The 16,643-nt window shown below is 58.9% G+C and overlaps 2 protein-coding genes across 2 annotated transcripts in view; both read right to left on the bottom strand.

Moving 5' to 3' along the window:
- The window catches only part of LOC128827339 (alpha-tectorin-like), a 29,499-nt gene extending 28,148 nt beyond the window's left edge, over window positions 1-1,351 (bottom strand). Inside the window, exon 1 of the mRNA XM_054011197.1 lies at window positions 1,315-1,351. Within this exon, the coding sequence (XP_053867172.1) occupies window positions 1,315-1,351 (37 nt within the window). The remainder of the gene's footprint in view (window positions 1-1,314) is intronic.
- Window positions 1,352-9,402: 8,051 nt separating this feature from the next.
- Window positions 9,403-15,043, bottom strand: LOC128826919 (sulfotransferase 2B1-like). Its single transcript, XM_054010477.1, has 6 exons — window positions 14,552-15,043; window positions 13,917-14,125; window positions 13,525-13,651; window positions 12,189-12,283; window positions 10,839-11,019; window positions 9,403-9,928 (listed from the first exon to the last, which is right to left on the bottom strand). The coding sequence occupies exons 1-6, from the start codon at window positions 14,685-14,687 to the stop codon at window positions 9,819-9,821; spliced, it is 858 nt and encodes a 285-aa protein (XP_053866452.1). The 5' UTR covers window positions 14,688-15,043; the 3' UTR covers window positions 9,403-9,818.
- Window positions 15,044-16,643: the final 1,600 nt, after the last annotated feature.

The following is a 16,643-nucleotide window of genomic DNA, read 5'->3' as shown; positions in this document are numbered from 1 at the left end:
CAACATTGGCCGCCCCTTGTAAGGTGCCGCCCCAAGCACATGCTTGGTCACTGGTGCCTGGAGCCGGCCCAGCGCAGCAAGCTGTTGCTTGGGACGGCCAATGGGAAGGGGCAGCACGTCTGGGTCTTCGGCGGCAATTCGGTGGCGGGTCTCTCAGTCCCTCTGGGATGGAAGGACCGGCCGCCGAATTATGAAGCGGCGCAGTAGAACAGCCGCCGAAGTGCTGCCGATCACGGCTTTTTTTTTTTTTTTTTTCCCCCTCTTCGCCACTTGGGGCGGCAAAAAAGCTGGAGCCAGTCCTGACTGAGGAGCTGCCTTTACACATTTTTTTTCGCTATCTTTACGACTGCCTTTTCTTTCCAGCCCAAACCATGAGAAACTTCCCTTATCCACATAGTGTCTGTTTCCCACCCCCGTGGGGCCCCACCTGTCTCCCCGGAGCTGAGCCGCCTGGGACTGGTGCAGAAGCCTGGCCTGTCTCAGTCAGGTGGGGAGAGGGAAGGGGGACGGGGGAGGGCAGGGAGCTTAGCTGGGCCCCTCCAGGGGAAGTGCATTGTGAGGGAGCCCGGCTGGGGCGGGCCCTGGCCTGGCTGATCACACCACTCCCGAGCGACCGGAGCGATTCCCGGCCCTGGGACCAGCCCTGGCTCCGCTGTCGACTCAGCCCTGGCAGACAGTCGCCTGCCAGCAGGGCCGGTGAGTGCGGCCGGGAGGCAGGGGCTGGGGAGTGGGTCTCTGGGGAGTCTGGGGGGTGCTGGGGCGGTGAAGATCTATGTGTGTTGGGGCACTAGGAAGGGGGGTCTTTGGGGGGGTGCTGGGCAGTTGTGGTGGGGCTGTGGGCAGGGGAGTGCTGGGTAGGGGTGGTGTTATGCAGGGCGCTGTGTATTTGTGAGGAGGGAGATGAGGGGGCGATGGACATAGTGGGTCCGGGGGGGCTCTGGCCATAGGGAGTCGCAGGGGGGTTGGGTGGGGGGGCTGTGGCATGGCATGGGCCCCCCCCCCAAGGGGAAGGGACATGCTGGCAGCACAGGGCAGGCGGGCCACTATGTGTCTGGCAATTGCCGGTTTGTAAATAGTGCCCTACTTTGGGCTGGGTGGAGCGGGGCCACCCCTGCCATGCCATGCCCCATTGCCCCGCGCTGGTCCCTCGCTCTGGGGACTGACCTCCCCACACCATGCCCCATTGCCCCCATGGGGGCCCACAAATATATTTGGTGCCGGGCCCACAAAAGGTTAATCCGGCCCTGCTCATTGACACCAGCCCCCCACGCCCGATGGGCTCCAGACCCAGTGGTGGGCCTGGGCTCCACTCACCCAGCAGCAGCAGCAGGAAAGCGAGGGGGGTTTTCATCTCGGCCAGTCGCTTCGATTGGGAGCCGCTGGGTTGGGATGTGCGAGTGACACAGCAGCTGGACTGCAGGGGCCAGGAGAGGGTGTTAGGGTGGGAATAACAACATCTATCTATCTATCTATCTATCTATCTATCTATCTATCTATCTATCCCCAGATACCCCCTCTATCTATCTATCTATCTATCTATCTATCTATCTATCTATCCCCAGACACCTCCTCTATCTATCTATCTATCTATCTATCTATCTATCCCCATATACACATGCTCTCTCGCTAGCCCCATATACTCTATCTATCCTTACATCCATCCATCCCTGCTCTTGGCAGTAGATCAAACTCCTGTGCGGAGCGAGGAACAGAAGCCAGGTGCTGGCACTTTTAAGCTGCAGGGACAGTGCGAGTCATTCCGGGATGCTAACGCACCAGAGAAAATCCGCAGGTCTCCTTGCACCCAGGAGCCAGGGCAGAGACAGACCTGCAGGGGTGTCCCCGTTAAGCAGGGCTCCCGGGCACACTAAGCATCAGTGCTCATTGGGTGTTGTTGGGCTGAGCCTGGCCCCCCTGGCAAGGGGAGAACGTCTCAGTGAAATGGGCTGTGTGGAGAGATGTGGAGTGTGTGTGTGTCCCTGTGTTGCCCCTGCTCTCAGACCCTTCCTCACTCACCACCCAGGCCCCGTTGCTCCAGCGTTGCTGACTTGCCTGCACTGAGCACCTGGCGGAGCTCTGGTGTCTTTATCCCCTGGCGGGGGGGTGGGGGGTGGGGAGTTGGGCTGGCAAACACAACCTGCCCCCACACAGGGCGTTGGGGTCTGGCTGGAGGCCCAGGGCGTTGGGGCCATACTGTCCCCAACCCAGGGATGGAGCCGTGGGCTGTTTATCTGTGGCTTAAAGCATGGATTTGATAGGCAGGAGGTGGCTCATTAGGTGAATCGCTTCCTTAATGAGATAGCATGAGGGGGGTTGGGTGCGGGAGCAAAAGCCTCAGTGACGTCAGGGTCTGCTTGTGCAGAGGCACAGGCAAACTCACAGCCACGAGGCCAGGGTGATGGGCCCTTCCCAGCCAGGGGAAAACCCAGCGCCATGAGGCCAGGAGGATGGGCCTGTCCCAGCCAGGGTGCGGCAGGCTGGCAGTCAGGGCCTGGTGGTGACGTGGGGCAGGAAGGGCTTGGAGTCAGTGCTGCTCCTCTTTCCCCCTCCGGTCAGTGTTTACCGAAGCAGCTCCCCATTCAACTGAACATCCCTGCCCAGGGCCCCTGTCCGTGTCCAGGTGTGGGGCCAAGGGCAAGACTTCTGTGCCTTTGGGGCATCGTGCCCACTCCTGCCTGCAACTTAATCCTGTGCACCCGAGGGCAGTCACCTGCACCCCTCCACATGCTCCCCAGACACACCCAGGCCCCCCTCCTAGTCCCAGGATCTACTGCCCTGAGTGGGGCCTGTGACACAGTTGGGGATTTTGTGATGTTTTACATTAATATTGTATGTCTCAGTTTCCCTGTGTTGCCTGTTTAACAAGGTGGTGGGAGAGGGTTTATGGTTGCAGAGGACCAGGTGTGACCTCGCCTAGCAGCCGGGACCCCCGGACAACAGCCTGGAGATGGGGTACCCTAGCAACCAGGTGACCAGTCAGCCAGTTCTAGACAGTGGGAGGACAATGGGCTGCGGAGAGAGGACCCCGGTGACCTGACCAGCCGGTTCCAGCCAGAGGGGAACAAAGGACAGGAGAGAGAGGGACCCAGTGACCAGTTTACCTGTGACGGAGGACAAAGGACAGGGGAGGAGCTGTTGGGGGAGGGGATATCGGATGCCCAGCTGGAAGGAGGGTGCGCTGGGCTGGAGAGGGGAAGCAGGCAGAGCCCCCCTGGATGCAGAGGAGACTGGGATGTGCTGTGCTGAGGGAGGCCAGGCCTGAGGCCCTGAGAGTTTCCTGTGCTGTGTTCAGATGCTCAATAAACCCTCCTGGTTTACACTGGCTGAGTGTCACTCTGGTATAGAGAGCAGGGTGGCATTATTCCCTTTGCGGAGTGGAGGCCCCAGGAGTCCACAGAGAGTGGACTCCCTGAGGGGGCCCATGGTGAGAGACAGACGTGCTAAGGCTCAGAGAGGTGCGGTTCCAGGAGTCGGAGGGGCTTAACCCCCGAGAGAGAGTGAACCCCCGAGAAGGGCTGTCGCACTGAAGGGGGTTCCCCCCAGGGACCGTACGGAGCCAAGAGTGGGCACGACCTGGGAGTCCGTGACAGGGCCCCAGCCACCATGACCCCAGGGGGTTGGGGAACAGCACTGGGGAAGGGGAAGGAAGGCAGCTCAGCAAGACTGGATGGGGCAGCAGGGGCCTCCCCCCCAGTGATTTGGGCCTGGCCCACATCTGGCTCCTGCATGCAGTGAATTGGAGGGTCTCAGCCAGGCTCTTAGGGGTCCTCAGGATACTTTGGTTCCATTCCCAGCCCTGCCCCAGCTCCTGAAGGGGTCAGTCTCCCTCGGCCCTGGGCTAGTGACACAGGGATCAGCTGTTCTCGTTAGGTCTGGCTTGAGCACCAGGGATTAGCCACAGCTTCCACATGCCCATGAGACAGGGAAGCCACCCCCCATCCGGCAGCCACAGCACCTGGCTCAGCAAACAGCCCCTGGGAGGTGGATTGGAGCTGGGTGCCTGTCAGCTGTAGGGGGCACAGCCCTGGAGCCGGCTGCTGGCTCTGTGAGGAGCCAGCCTCATTTACATACATTAGAATAGTGCTTACCCCTCTTCTGAGGCCTGTTATTGCCCAACCAGCTCCTTATCTGGCCCCATCGCCCTGGGCATCTCTCCGGTGAGGCAGGGCATCACAGCCATCCTCAGGGAGAAACTGAGGCACAAGGGGGCAAGCTAAGTGCTTTGTCCAAGGTCACACAGGCAGTTTGTCCCAGAGCTGGGAATTGAACTGTAGAGCCCCACAGCCCAGGGTAGCACCCTCACCACTGGGCCAGCCTGCTCCTCTGATTTGGCTGCATAAATGGGATTAGCAGAGGGTTATTGCCACGCTGGGGAGAAGCAGGGGATGGGGCAGAGCTCTGTAGGGGGTGATTTCTGCACCCTACAAGGGGTCCCCATAATGGGTTTGGAGGGAAGTGTTGTATAGTGGATAGAACACCGGTCTGGGACTTTGGAGAGCTGGATTTGAGTCCCAGATCTACTGGGTGACTGTGCCTCAGTTTCCCCATCTGCACAATGGGGATAATGAGCCTGCCCTCCTTGGCAAAGCTCTTGGAGATCTGCAGAGGGAAGGCACAGGGGAAGGGCCAAGGGTTGCCATCAGTAATGGGGTGTGAGCTCTGTCCTGAGGAAAGGGGAGGATGCTGGCCCAGAGGCTGGGAGCGCTGGTCCAGGGAGCAGGGCTCAGCCATGGGGGTCTTTGCTATGCCACTCCCACCCCCCGGACCTCTGCACCCTGAGTCTGCGAGACGGGAGCATTGAAGGGGGAGCGAGCCCTGATGGGTGGAACTGGCTGGAGATGACCGGCAGTGACACAGAGCAGCTGGCAGGGGGCAGCGGCCCAGCCAACATAGTACTCCGACCTGCCCAGCCAGGGGAAACACAGCCAGCATCATAGAACTGGACCGAGTAGTAACAGGGTGGGCTCAGGTAGAGTGGTTCTCTCTGGGCTGGAACAGAGCTGCAGCCACCTCTGGGGCAGGGCAGTCAGGGAACAGTCGCATAGTGACACCGCATGGGGATGACTCGCCCAGCGCTGAGATGCAGCCACCGCTGGAATGGACACCCTATGCTCCCCTTGACCGCCCCTGAGCCGAGCTGGACAGGTGAATGGGGTATGGCCGGGAGGTTATCTCAGCATCCCAAGTTTTCCCTCGGAGCACTGGGTGGAGGGCAAACACTGGCTGCTTCGATGGGGTCTGCTTTCATGTGAGGGAGGAGGCTCCCTGCTCCTTTTGGTTGGTTCCCCCTTGCCCCAGTACGGCCCCAGACCGCAGCACTCAGACGGGAGCCGAGCCCCCTGCACTGAGGGCCACAAAGATCTTCACGTCCTCAACCTGGAACAAGGGGCCAGCAGCTGGGGCTGGAGTGATTCCAGGCCAGGCCTTGAGACACAGTGAGCTACTCGGGGGCATCTGGATACAAGGACCAGCAGTGCCCCAGGAGTCCCCCAATACACCTCAAGTGAAACCTCCCTCCCCCCATGGGGGCCATGGCCCAAGGTGTGCAAAAGGCTCTGGCAGCAGCTGCTCAACCTGGGGTTCGCAATGGAGCAAACACCTGCCATTTCCCACCTAGAGCAGGTTAGAACCCAGGAGTCCTGGCTCCCAGCCCCCACCCCCCTTAACCACTAGACCCCACCCCTCCCAGAGCCAGGGAGAGAACCCAGGTGTCCTGGTTCCCATCCCCCTGCTCTAACCCACCCGATCCCATTCTCTCATCATCCCCCATTCCATTTTGATCAGGTCCCAGCTCCATGTGCGGACACTAAAGGGTTAAGCAGCTGGCGATCTCTGTGGCACACAGGTCTGCTGCCCCATTTACTCAGCTAATCCCAGCTGGGATCCTCCTTCCTGAGTGGGGAAGAGCCTCTGGCCCAGGCCCAGCCCAGCTCCCAGCACCTACAAGAGGAGGTGTGGGAGGGGCACAGGTGGCTGTAAGCACTAGACCCCACCCCCCTCCCAGAGCTGGGGAGAGAACCCAGGCATCCTGCCGCCCAGCCCCCCTGTTCTAACCGCTCAACCCCACTCCCCTCCCAGAGCTGGGGAGAAAACCCAGGCGTCCTGCTGCCCAGCCTCCCTGTTCTAACCACTCGACCCCACTACCCTCCCAGAGCTGGGGATAGAACCCAGGCGTTCTGCTGCCCAGCCTCCTTGTTCTAACCACTAGACCCCACCCCCCTCCCAGAGCTGGGGAGAGAACCCAGGTGTCCTGCTGCCCAGCCTCATTGTTCTAACCACTAGACCCCACCCCCCTCCCAGAGCTGGGGAGAGAACCCAGACGTCCTGCCGCCCAGCCTCCCTGTTTTAACCACTCGAACCCACTCCCTCCCAGAACTGGGGAGAGAACCCAGGCGTCCTGCTGCCCAGCCTCCCTGTTCTAACCACTCGACCCCACCCCCCTCCCAGAACTGGGGAGAGAACCCAGACGTCCTGCCGCCCAGCCTCCCTGTTTTAACCACTCGAACCCACTCCCTCCCAGAACTGGGGAGAGAACCCAGGCGTCCTGCTGCCCAGCACCCCTGTTCTAACCGCTCAACCCCACTCCCCTCCCAGAGCTGGGGATAGAACCCAGGCGTCCTGCCTCCCAGCCCCCGTGTTCTAACCATTAGTCCCCGCTCCCAGAGCCAGGCAAGAGCCCTGCTGTGTGAGATATTCTTCTGTAGTAAGGGCACGTGCTGCTGCCATGGGAGGACATTAGGCGATGCTGTGGGGGCGGGTGGGGGTGGTGCAGCCCAGGTGGCCACATCGCCTTCTGCCTCGGGCCCTGGGCTTGGGACAAGGACAGGCAGGGTGGGGACGACGCCCCTCCGCCCTGACAGCCAATCCTGACCTAGCAGAGGAGTGAGCCAGCCATTCGCCAGGCAGGGGCGAGCGCATCCAACGCCAGTCACACCGCGTGGGGAAACAGGAGGAATCCAGCCTGGGCCGGGTGCAGAGACGGGTGGCCGGAGGCCTGGGGAGCTGGGCTGGGTGAGCCCCCATTGTGCACTGGCAGCCGGGAACATAGAGTCGAGTGAACCAGGCAGGGACAAGCCATCGGGGCTATGCTCAGAAAACTGCTGGCGAGATCCCTCCTCTCTACAGCCCCTGCTGGCTCCCTCGTCGCCAGCACCTTCACTGGGCTCCCCTTCTGGCGGCGGCTGGGGTGGCAGCAGGCCCTCCAGGGCTCCCCCTGGCCCCTGCTGCCATGGGCTCCCCCCCAACATTCCCCCCCTCCCCCCCCCAAGATCCAATCAGGGGTATTTATGGTATAAGTCATGGACAGGTCATGGGCCATAATTTTTTGTTTCTTCCCTGTGACCTGTCCATGACTTTTACTAAAAATGCCCATGATTAAGTCGTAGCCTTACTAATAAATGATGCACAGCACTAGCATGAGGGGGTCTGTGACATTCTGTATCTTGGGCGAGCGCCCTGTAACCCCCATATTCCTCAGTTTTATATAATTGTGATATTGCATATAAAGCAGGCCGTGTGAGGCATCAGGGGAAAGGTTATGATCTGCTGAAAGTCATTTCTCTATCCGTATATGTGTATCATTAATGCATATGGAGTTATGAGAATTGTGTTGTATGGTGGTCACTAAAACATGCTGTAAATTGGGGAATCAGGCAGATATTAGCTCCCCACATGTAACAGCAAGGAAAGTAACCAAGGCCATGCAGGTGTCAAACAACCCATCAACAGCCATTGTCCAACAAGGGAGCTACAATGCAATGACTCACCTCCAACAGGCCACACGGGGGGGATTCCTCAGCCTTGCCTGGTGACTCAGCAATGCCCCAGACATGCCTGGACTCGTGTTCCCCAAGCACATGGGACTGAGGTTATAAAACAGAACATGGGGGCCCCATGCTGGGCCTTTCTCCTGCCCCCACCTATGCTGCAATCAACCAAGACACTCAGAAGAAGACTGAAGACTCCAACAGAGGAGACTGGCCCAGGTTTAAGGAACAAACCTGTATATTAAGGACTGCAATATCCACTGGGGTGAGAAAAATTCCTTAATCTAGACATTGCCCAGTCTAATAGAGTTGAGAGTTTAGACTGCGTGCTTAGAGACTCAGAGAACTGGAAGGGACCTTGAGAGGCCGTCTAGTGCAGTCCCCTGCACTTCTATTTTATTTTGGTAACTAACTCTGACTTTTTGCACTTACTATCACTTACTAGCTCTCTTTTGTAGTCAATACATTTCTTTACCTGTTTATCTTTGCCAGTGAGTTGGTATGAAGTGTGTGGAAAATCTGCTCAGGCTTGCAAAGACTGGTGTATAGCCACTTTCCACTGATGAACTGGTGACCCAATGAATAAATCTGCATTATTTGTCTTGAGCAGTGCAAGACGGTTTATTCCTGAGGTGCAAGGCTAGGAGCTGGCAGGATTTGGCTGGTGCCGTTCTCTGTGTGATTCATGAGTGACTCTGGGACATTCATGCAATCTAGCTGGGTGTGGGGTCTTCACATGTGGTTGTGCTGAGTGATCACAGCACTTGTTTGCTGCTTGTCACTAGCAAGGCATAGAGAGAGACAGCCCAGGCTGGAGAGAGTTCAGGGGGTACAGTGGTCCCACGGTCCCAGGCTGCACCCCGGGGATCCCATCACAGGGTCCTGGGCCGAGAGTGGGGCCCTAGGCAGTCCTGTAATACACCTAATAAATAGCACTAATAATGTACAGCACCTGTGTTTGGGAGGGGAGTCCATGGCCCAGGAGAGCCCTGTGTTCCTACCAACACCTCAGGCTGTTGGGATGGCCCATGGACTCACCCTCTGCATCATGGACTCCAGGGTGTGGGGAGCCCCCCACCCTCATGGACCCCCGCACACTAGAGCCCAGATACCTCCAGGGGATCACCCTCTTGGCCCAGTCTTGCCTTCAGGGCCGGCTCCAGGCACCAGCGGAGGAAGCACGTGCCTGGGGCGGCACATGCTAAGGGGCGGCATTCCGTCCAGTCTTGGGGCAGCACAGGCCAGGAATTTTTTTCTTTTTCTTCGGCAGTTTGGGCGGTAATCTGAGCGGCTTTTTTTTCTTTTTGCTTGGGGCGGCAAAAATGGTAGAGCCGGCCCTGCGTGCCTTGCCTTCCTTACGGGCGGAGTTGGGTGGGGCTGATGCCTTCTGGGCTGACAGCATCCTGGCCCCTGGGGGTATTGCTGGGATCTACCTGGGAACTGGGTCACCAGCAATCACAACCTTTGGAATGGGGGTGGGGGGCATGGGGAGTGGGGGAGAGAGAGACAGAGAGAGAGAATGCGTGTGCGTGCATGCGTGTGTGCGTGTGTTCCTGCTGCTCCCTGCTGGATGGGATCATGTTCTGTTCATGGCAAACCCAAAGAAGTTAGATTAAAAACCCAAATCCTCCTGCTGGAAGGTTGCCACATCACCTGACTTTATTTCTTAGAATCCAGAGCCCTGAAGCACAGGAACCCAAACTCGAGAGAGACAGGGCAGGCTGCTCCCCGCACAGAGGCCCAGCTCCCGCGCCGTGCTCTGGGCTGGCTCTGTGCAGAATTTCACATTTCCCTGCAGAGCCCCTGCCTGCAAGCAGGACCAGGAACACCCTACAATGGACAGATTTTAAATACACCTTAGCTGAGCCCTGCCCTGTGTGTGCATGCGCTCACTGACCTCGCCTGGACACATGCCCAGCCCAGCTCTGCCTATTGCTGATGCTCTAGAGACGCTGCCCCAGGGGGCATCTCCCAGGGCACAGGAAGAGCAGCAGCATGTGGGTGGCACAGGGCCGGTGTATTGCAGGTGCAGATGTGGCGGGCGCGGGGCTGTCAGTCCCAGGGGAAGGTCATGCCCAGACCCTGCATCCGCTCCCGGTAAACGGTGTCAAATCGTTGGCTCTGTGCCTCCGAGAGATGGTTCCTCCAGTCGCCGCAGATCCCTGCAAACCACAGGGGACATGGACTCAGTAGCGCAGCTAGGGGGGTGCAGGGGAAGAGGCTGCTCCCCCCTGAGCACATTTTGCAAAAGCTGCTCCTTTCCACGCAGCCAGCGCTGGGCTCCGGACTCAAAATCTGGAGCCGGGTTTTGCATGAGGGCACCGGCTAGCTCTGGGCTCCGCACCGCCCTCCTCCATCCCCAGCCCTGCTCGCTCACTCCGGGGCTGCAGGCAGCTGCCTGGCTCTCCGGGGATGAGGAGGAGGAAGCTTCCTAAGCCAGGGTGGGCTCTGCCGGGAGGGGAAGGGGCGGCAGTGCAGCCCCCACAGCGCGGCAGGGGGGAGGGGGCTGAGGTCAGACTGGGGCCGGTTAGTGGTGAGGCCGGGGCAGGGGGAGGGGTGCTGTCTGGTCTAGGGTGCCCCTCACTCCCAACCCACAGCCCCTGCTCCCCAGCCCTGCCTCCACAAGCTATGCCCATGCCCCTCACTCCCAACCCACAGCCCCTGCTCCCCAGCCCTGCCCGCGCAACCTCTGCCCATGCCCCTCACTCCCAACCCACAGCCCCTGCTCCCCAGCCCTTCCCCCGCAACCTCTGCCCATGCCCCTCACTCCTGACTCAAAGCCCCCTGCTCTCCTGGCCCTGCCTCATGCCGCTCTGCTGGTGCACCTCAGTCCCAACTTGCAGCCCCCGGCTAGCCCAGGCAGGGCCGGCTTTAGGCCGATTCCCTGGAATCGGGCCCCGCGCATAAGAGGACCCCGCGCCCAGCCAGAGCGCGGCAAGCCTGTGGCCCCACTCCCTGGGCCAGGGCGTGGCAATGCAAAGTGCTGTCAGAGCGCTGCCCCGCTGAGTATAAGCCCCACGAATCGGGCCCCGCACTTGCTAAAGCCGGCCCTGAGCCTAGGCCTGGACTCACCTTTCCTCAGGAACTCCCCGTTCTGGTGGTCCATGTACTCGTCACTCAGCTGCGAGTAGTTGGACATTTTGTTCCCCTTCATGCTCTGGAAGGAGGCGTTCTCCACCACCGCGTCCACTTGCTCTTCACTCAGCTCCTTCCCCAGGAAGTGGCAGATTCTCCGCACGCTGCCCCGCAGATCCTGGGGGAAGACACCCACTGCCATGAAGAGGGTGATTCTAGGGTGACAATTTTATGTCCACATGTGCCTCAGTTCCCTCCCCCCGCAGGGTCCTGCTCCCCACTGGGTGCTGAGGAAGAGACCCCTTCAAGGGCAGAGGGCTTTGGCCATGAGCCACGTTGGCCACCTGAGGTCAGACCCTGTTCCACGCCAGGGGCAGAGGAATGCAAAGGCCAGGAGGAGCCAACACCCGGGACATGGACGCTGAGGCCTGGGGAGCTGGGGCTGGGAACACCCTAGAACACCACCTGGCTGGGGGCCTGGGGCGGGGCTATGTGTGGGGATGGCTCAGGGGTGGGGTTACGTGTGGGGATGGCTCAGGGGCAGGGTTATATGTGGGGATGGCTCTAGGGGCGGGGTTATATGTGGGGATGGCTGTAGGGGCGGGGTTACATGTGGGGATGGCTCAGGGGCGGGGCTATGTGTGGGGGTGGCTCAGGGAGGGGGTTACATGTGGGATGGCTCAGGGGCAGGGTTATATGTGGGGATGGCTCAGGGGCTGGGTTACATGTGGGGATGGCTCTAGGGGCGGGGTTACATGTGGGGATGGCTCAGGGACGGAGCTATATGTGGGGGTGGCTCAGGGGCTGGGTTACGTGTGGGGATGGCTCTATGGCGGGGTTACATGTGGGGATGGCTCTATGGCGGGGTTACATGTGGGGGTGGCTCAGGGGCAGGGTTACGTGTGGGCATGATTCAGGGATGGGGTTACGTGTGGGCAGGGCTCTAGGGGCGGGGTTACATGTGGGGGTGACTCAGGGGCAGGGTTACGTGTAGGCAGGGCTCTAGGGGCAGGGTTACATGTGGGGATGGGTCAGGGACAGGGTTGTATGTGGGGATGGGTCAGGGGCAGGGTTACATGTGGGGATGGCTCAGGGGCAGGGTTACGTGTGGGCATGGCTCAGGGGCGGGGCTATGTGTGGGTGTCACCAGGTGGCGGGGCTATTTGTGGGCGTTGCACCAGGGATGGAGTTATGTGTGGATGAGGTCTCAGGGGCGGGGCTATGTGTGGGCGTGACCCCAGGGGTGGAGTTATGTGTGGATGAGGTGTCAGGAGCGGGGCTATGTGTGGGCGTGACCCCAGGGGTGGAGTTATGTGTGGGCATGACCCAAGGGCGGAGTTTCCCTACCTGCTGCAGCTCCTCGTAGGTGATGGAGAAGAAGTTCTCGTTGCCCGTCAGCCCCATCCAGCCGGTGACGTGGTCGAACCAGGAGCTGTAGGCCACTGTGCAGGAGAGAGCAGCACGGTGACCCCAGAGCTGCCTCCCCCCGGCCCCTCCACCCACTGTTTAATTTATAATTAAAGTGGTGCCACAGCTCAAGCAATTTTTGTACATTCATAACTGATGCAGCCAGCCCAAAGGTGCTGGGGCTCTGAACAGCCAGGCCCAAAGGTGCCGGGGCCGTGGCACAAAACAAGCACTACTTCCACCTAAGTCCCCTCTGTGACGTTATTGATATTATCTGGGACCATATAGAACATGGTTGCAACCAAAGTCCTGTAGTGGCACCAAATCTTGTATAAAGGGGGTCAAATGAGGTGTCTAAGACAAGGGTATGGTTTGCTGGTTATGATTATGCTGTCTATATGTGTGTATCAATTTTGGAGTTAAAGTTATAAATATTGGCTCTGTACTGTCTGTATTTCAAACTTATGCTATGCTTCTGGGAGACACCCCAGACAAGTTGGTGTTAGCTCTGCCTAGCCTGCTTGATGCCCATTAAGGACCATCAGCTATACAATGGACCCATTGAGAGAAGGCAGATACAGTATGCAGGGACTGGCCCATGTGACTCCAGACTCCATTTTGCTGTAATTTTCCACAGTAAGGACAAAGAGGTGTTCTTACACCTGGAAAGGACATAAAAGGCTGATGCCTCTCCTCCATCTTGTCTTCAATGCTGCTTCTTACCTCTGGAGGGACTTTGCTACGAATGGAAGCTCTACACAAAGGACTGAGGACCCATCCCAGCTGGGGATGTTCCAGAGACTTGGTTTGAGCCTGCAGTTTATGCCATCACTGCTACAAGCCTAAACCAAGAACTTTGCCATTACTGTATGTAATTGATTCCATTTAACCAATTCTAACTCTCATCTCTATGTTATTCCTTTTATGAATAAACCTTTAGATTTTAGATTCTAAAGGATTGGCAACAGCGTGATTTGTGGGTAAGATTTGTATATTGACCTGGGTCTGAGGCGTAGTCCAATGGGATCAGGAGAACCTTTTGTCTTTTACTGAGGTATTGGTTTTCATAACCATTTGTCCTGCATAACAAGTGGCACTGGTGGTGATACTGGGAAACTGGAGTGTCTAAGGGAATTGCTTGTGTGACTTGTGGTTAGCCAGTGGGGTGAGACCAAAGTCCTCTTTGTCTGGCTGGTTTGGTTTGCCTCAGAGGTGGAAAAACCCTGCGTATTCCTAACTGCAGCAGGGCCCCCGAGGGTCCCGGGGTGCTGCTCACCGTTCCCGCTCAGGAAGTCCTCGAGGAAGGAGTCCAGTGAACCAGGGTCCTTGAAGAGACACAGAAGCTTGGAGAAGTGGTACAGCGAGACCAGGACGTCCTTGGGGCAGCGCAGGGTGTAGATGATCTGGGGGGAGGGGAAGGGGGTCACTACCACTCGGGGGAGGGGGATGACAAATGAACCCAGCGATTAGCCACCCACCCCGGGCCGTCACCTCCCCACCCTCCTTGGAGGGAGAAGGATTCGCCGCACCCCACTGGCTGCTCTTCCACACGCCCACATTGCTGTAACTCACACCCAGCAGCAGCCCTGGATTCACCCCCGTCCCGACGCACAGCCCTGTCGGTGCCCCTCAATCCCGACCCGCAGCCTCTGCTCTCCCGCCTCTCACCTTGGCCTTGGAGCGCTGCAGGGACTTGGGGAAGAGCTGGACGGGGAGGTGGGAGGAGAGCAGCCGGGGCGGGGGGTATTTCAGGGCAGCCTCCAGCCCCGTCCGGTTCTCCACCCAGGGCGCCCGCTCCCAGTTCAGCACGCTGCGCACCCAGCCGGGGTCCCCGTCACAACGGATCAGACTCAGGATCTCCAGCATCCAGTTAGTGCCTGGGGGTGAAAGGGTTAATGGGCCTGAAACAAGCCCTCAACCTGCTAGGTCCCCCTCTGCTCCCAGAGCCGAGGAGAGAACCCAGGAGTCCTGGCTCCCAGCCCCCATCAGCTGATGTGCATTGACAGTGCTAAAATCAGAAGCTCTCATTTTGCTGTGCCAGGGGTCTCTTGGCCCTGCCGGTGGCTCTGGAGAAAGCCTGTGATCACAGTGTGTCTGCAGAGAGCCAGCCTAGCACCAGGTGAGTGAGTTGGGCCCCAGGGAGCAGCCTGCTTTGTCTCACTCTGGGCTGGGCGTGTGTGTGTGCCCGGGGTCTGGCATCTAGAAAATCAGGTCATGTGACGGGTTTGGTGTTTCCATCTAATGTCCGTGTGTGTATCAGGAGCCCCCTACACACACACACACACACACGCGCTCTCCCCTACCTGATTTGGGATAGGTGATGTTGAAGATGTCGTCGTCCCGCACCTGGAATTCGTTCTCCACGTAGCTCAGCTCCTTGGGGGAGTAATCCAGGCATGGGAACAGTACCCCCTTGTGGGTGAAGTATTCACGTGCCATGGCAGGGCAGGGACAGAGACAGACCTCCCGGCGTCAGAGTTGGTCCCTATGCGCTACTAGGGGAGCTGTGCTGCAGGGAGCGGTGTGGGGGTCCTCTCTCCTGAAAGCCAGGCGTCTCCAGCGCCTCAGCCTGGCAATGGGAGGCTCAGCTCTGCAGGGAGCAGGGTGAGGCTATTACTTGGCTGTCCCACCCCAGAGCCAGCTGCACCTTGGCACCAGTTGAGCTGATTCCTTGGTGTGTTCCCGGAACGACTCAAGGGCCTTTGCTGGTGTCTGCAGCCGGGAGAACAGCCCTGTGCCTTGGTGGGAGCCCTCTGTGGGGTTGTGTGACAGGTCCAGGCAGTCTGCTCCCCGCTCCTCCCTCAGCGACCCTTGAACCCGCGCAGGGCCAGTGCCATTCACCCTTTGGCGACCCTGCCAGGCACAGCGACCTTTGGACCTGGGAGGAGCTGGTGCCTTTAACGCCCCCAGGACCCTGCACTGTCCCAGCAGTTCATGACTCCGGGCTGCCTGTCCCTGGCAGGTCCCTGCACCCCTTCCCAGCTGTGTCGGGTGCCCAGGGTCCTGTGTGGGAGTGGAGGGGGCAGGGGTGGGGCAGATCCTGTCATTCCCCCCCGAGGAAGGGTTGCTGATCTATGTGCTTTCATGGCAGTGGGGGATGGTTACCAGGCTTGGGGAGGGTGGGGGTTTAACCCCCTGCTGGTTGCTGCTGAGATCTCCCTGAGGTGAAGGGAACTGTCCGTGGGCTCTAGGCAGGGAGAGACTGGGCATGTGGGCAGGGCCGGCTCCAGGGTTTTTGCCGCCCCAAGCGACAAAAAAAAAAAAAAAAAAAGCGGGAGTGAGGGACCGTCCACCAAATTGCCGCCGAATGGCTGGACGTGCCGCCCCTCTCCAGAGCGGCCACCCCAAGCACCTGCTTGGCAAGCTGGTGCCTGGAGCCGGCCCTGATGTGGGCATGTGGGCACTGTCCCTGGGCACAGGGAGAGAGTGTGTGTGCGATTGTGTGTACGTGTCTCCACAGGAATCACTGGGGCCACTCCCCCTTCCCAACTCTGACACCACAGAGCCTCGCCTGTGTCCCCGGTCCCTAGTCCCATTTCCCACCTCCTCCTTCTTAGCAGCCGAAATTTACCTGCAGGGCAGGCCCCTAGTCCCACCCCTTACAACCTATGGTCATGTTCCATTTTGGAGGGTCGTGAGTTGGGGTCTTCATCCCACCCCTTTGGTACCCCCTGGGAGGGGTAAGGAGTGAGGTTGTGCTCTGGCCAAGGCCAGGCCTTTCTCTGCCTTTTAGTGTTTCTTATGCCTCCCCCCCCCCCCCCCAGCCCCTCTTGCCCCTCCTAACTGGTTGTTTGACCTCGCCTTGAGATAAGGAGCTGAGGCAGTCTTCAAGTGTGCGCTCGTCTATAAAGTCCCACCATGCCCAGTAACACTTTAACTGCTCTCATCTATTCCCATTATACTAACAAACCCATTGGGTTTAGGCAAAAGCAACATTTACCGTGTCTGGCTTTGTTCACATGTATTAGTAGAACTATAGCTATATCCCAAACCCACCAGGCAAGCGGAACTCAAAGTCCTATCTCAGGCAAAACTACAGGCCTGGATCCTACATTGACACTAATACTCCTAACACTCCACCTCTTTTCTTTCTTTTCTTCTGGGACTCACCTTCCCAGGGGTCCCGGGAAAAGCATCAGACATATGGCAGCACATTTCCTGATAGCGCCAGGTATCAAGATGCAATGTGTCAGTGCTCTGTTTGCCCCACTGCCCCCTGGGCAGTATAGTGCCCTGCACCTTCCCTCGTACGGACGTACTGCGAGTATATTCCAATCAGTGTGTCAGACTCCCCACAGTGATGGGCCCGAGCAGGTTGGATCTGGGTTATCTGTTACGCTTCGGTGGAGGGCCTCTTACCTTACTCATATGTGACAATCAGTGGTTGTCCCCCTG

This window comes from Malaclemys terrapin, chromosome 21 (assembly GCF_027887155.1).
Source record: "Malaclemys terrapin pileata isolate rMalTer1 chromosome 21, rMalTer1.hap1, whole genome shotgun sequence".
In the NCBI taxonomy this organism is placed as follows: Eukaryota; Metazoa; Chordata; order Testudines; family Emydidae; genus Malaclemys; species Malaclemys terrapin.
This window is presented reverse-complemented; position numbering and strand designations above follow the sequence as displayed.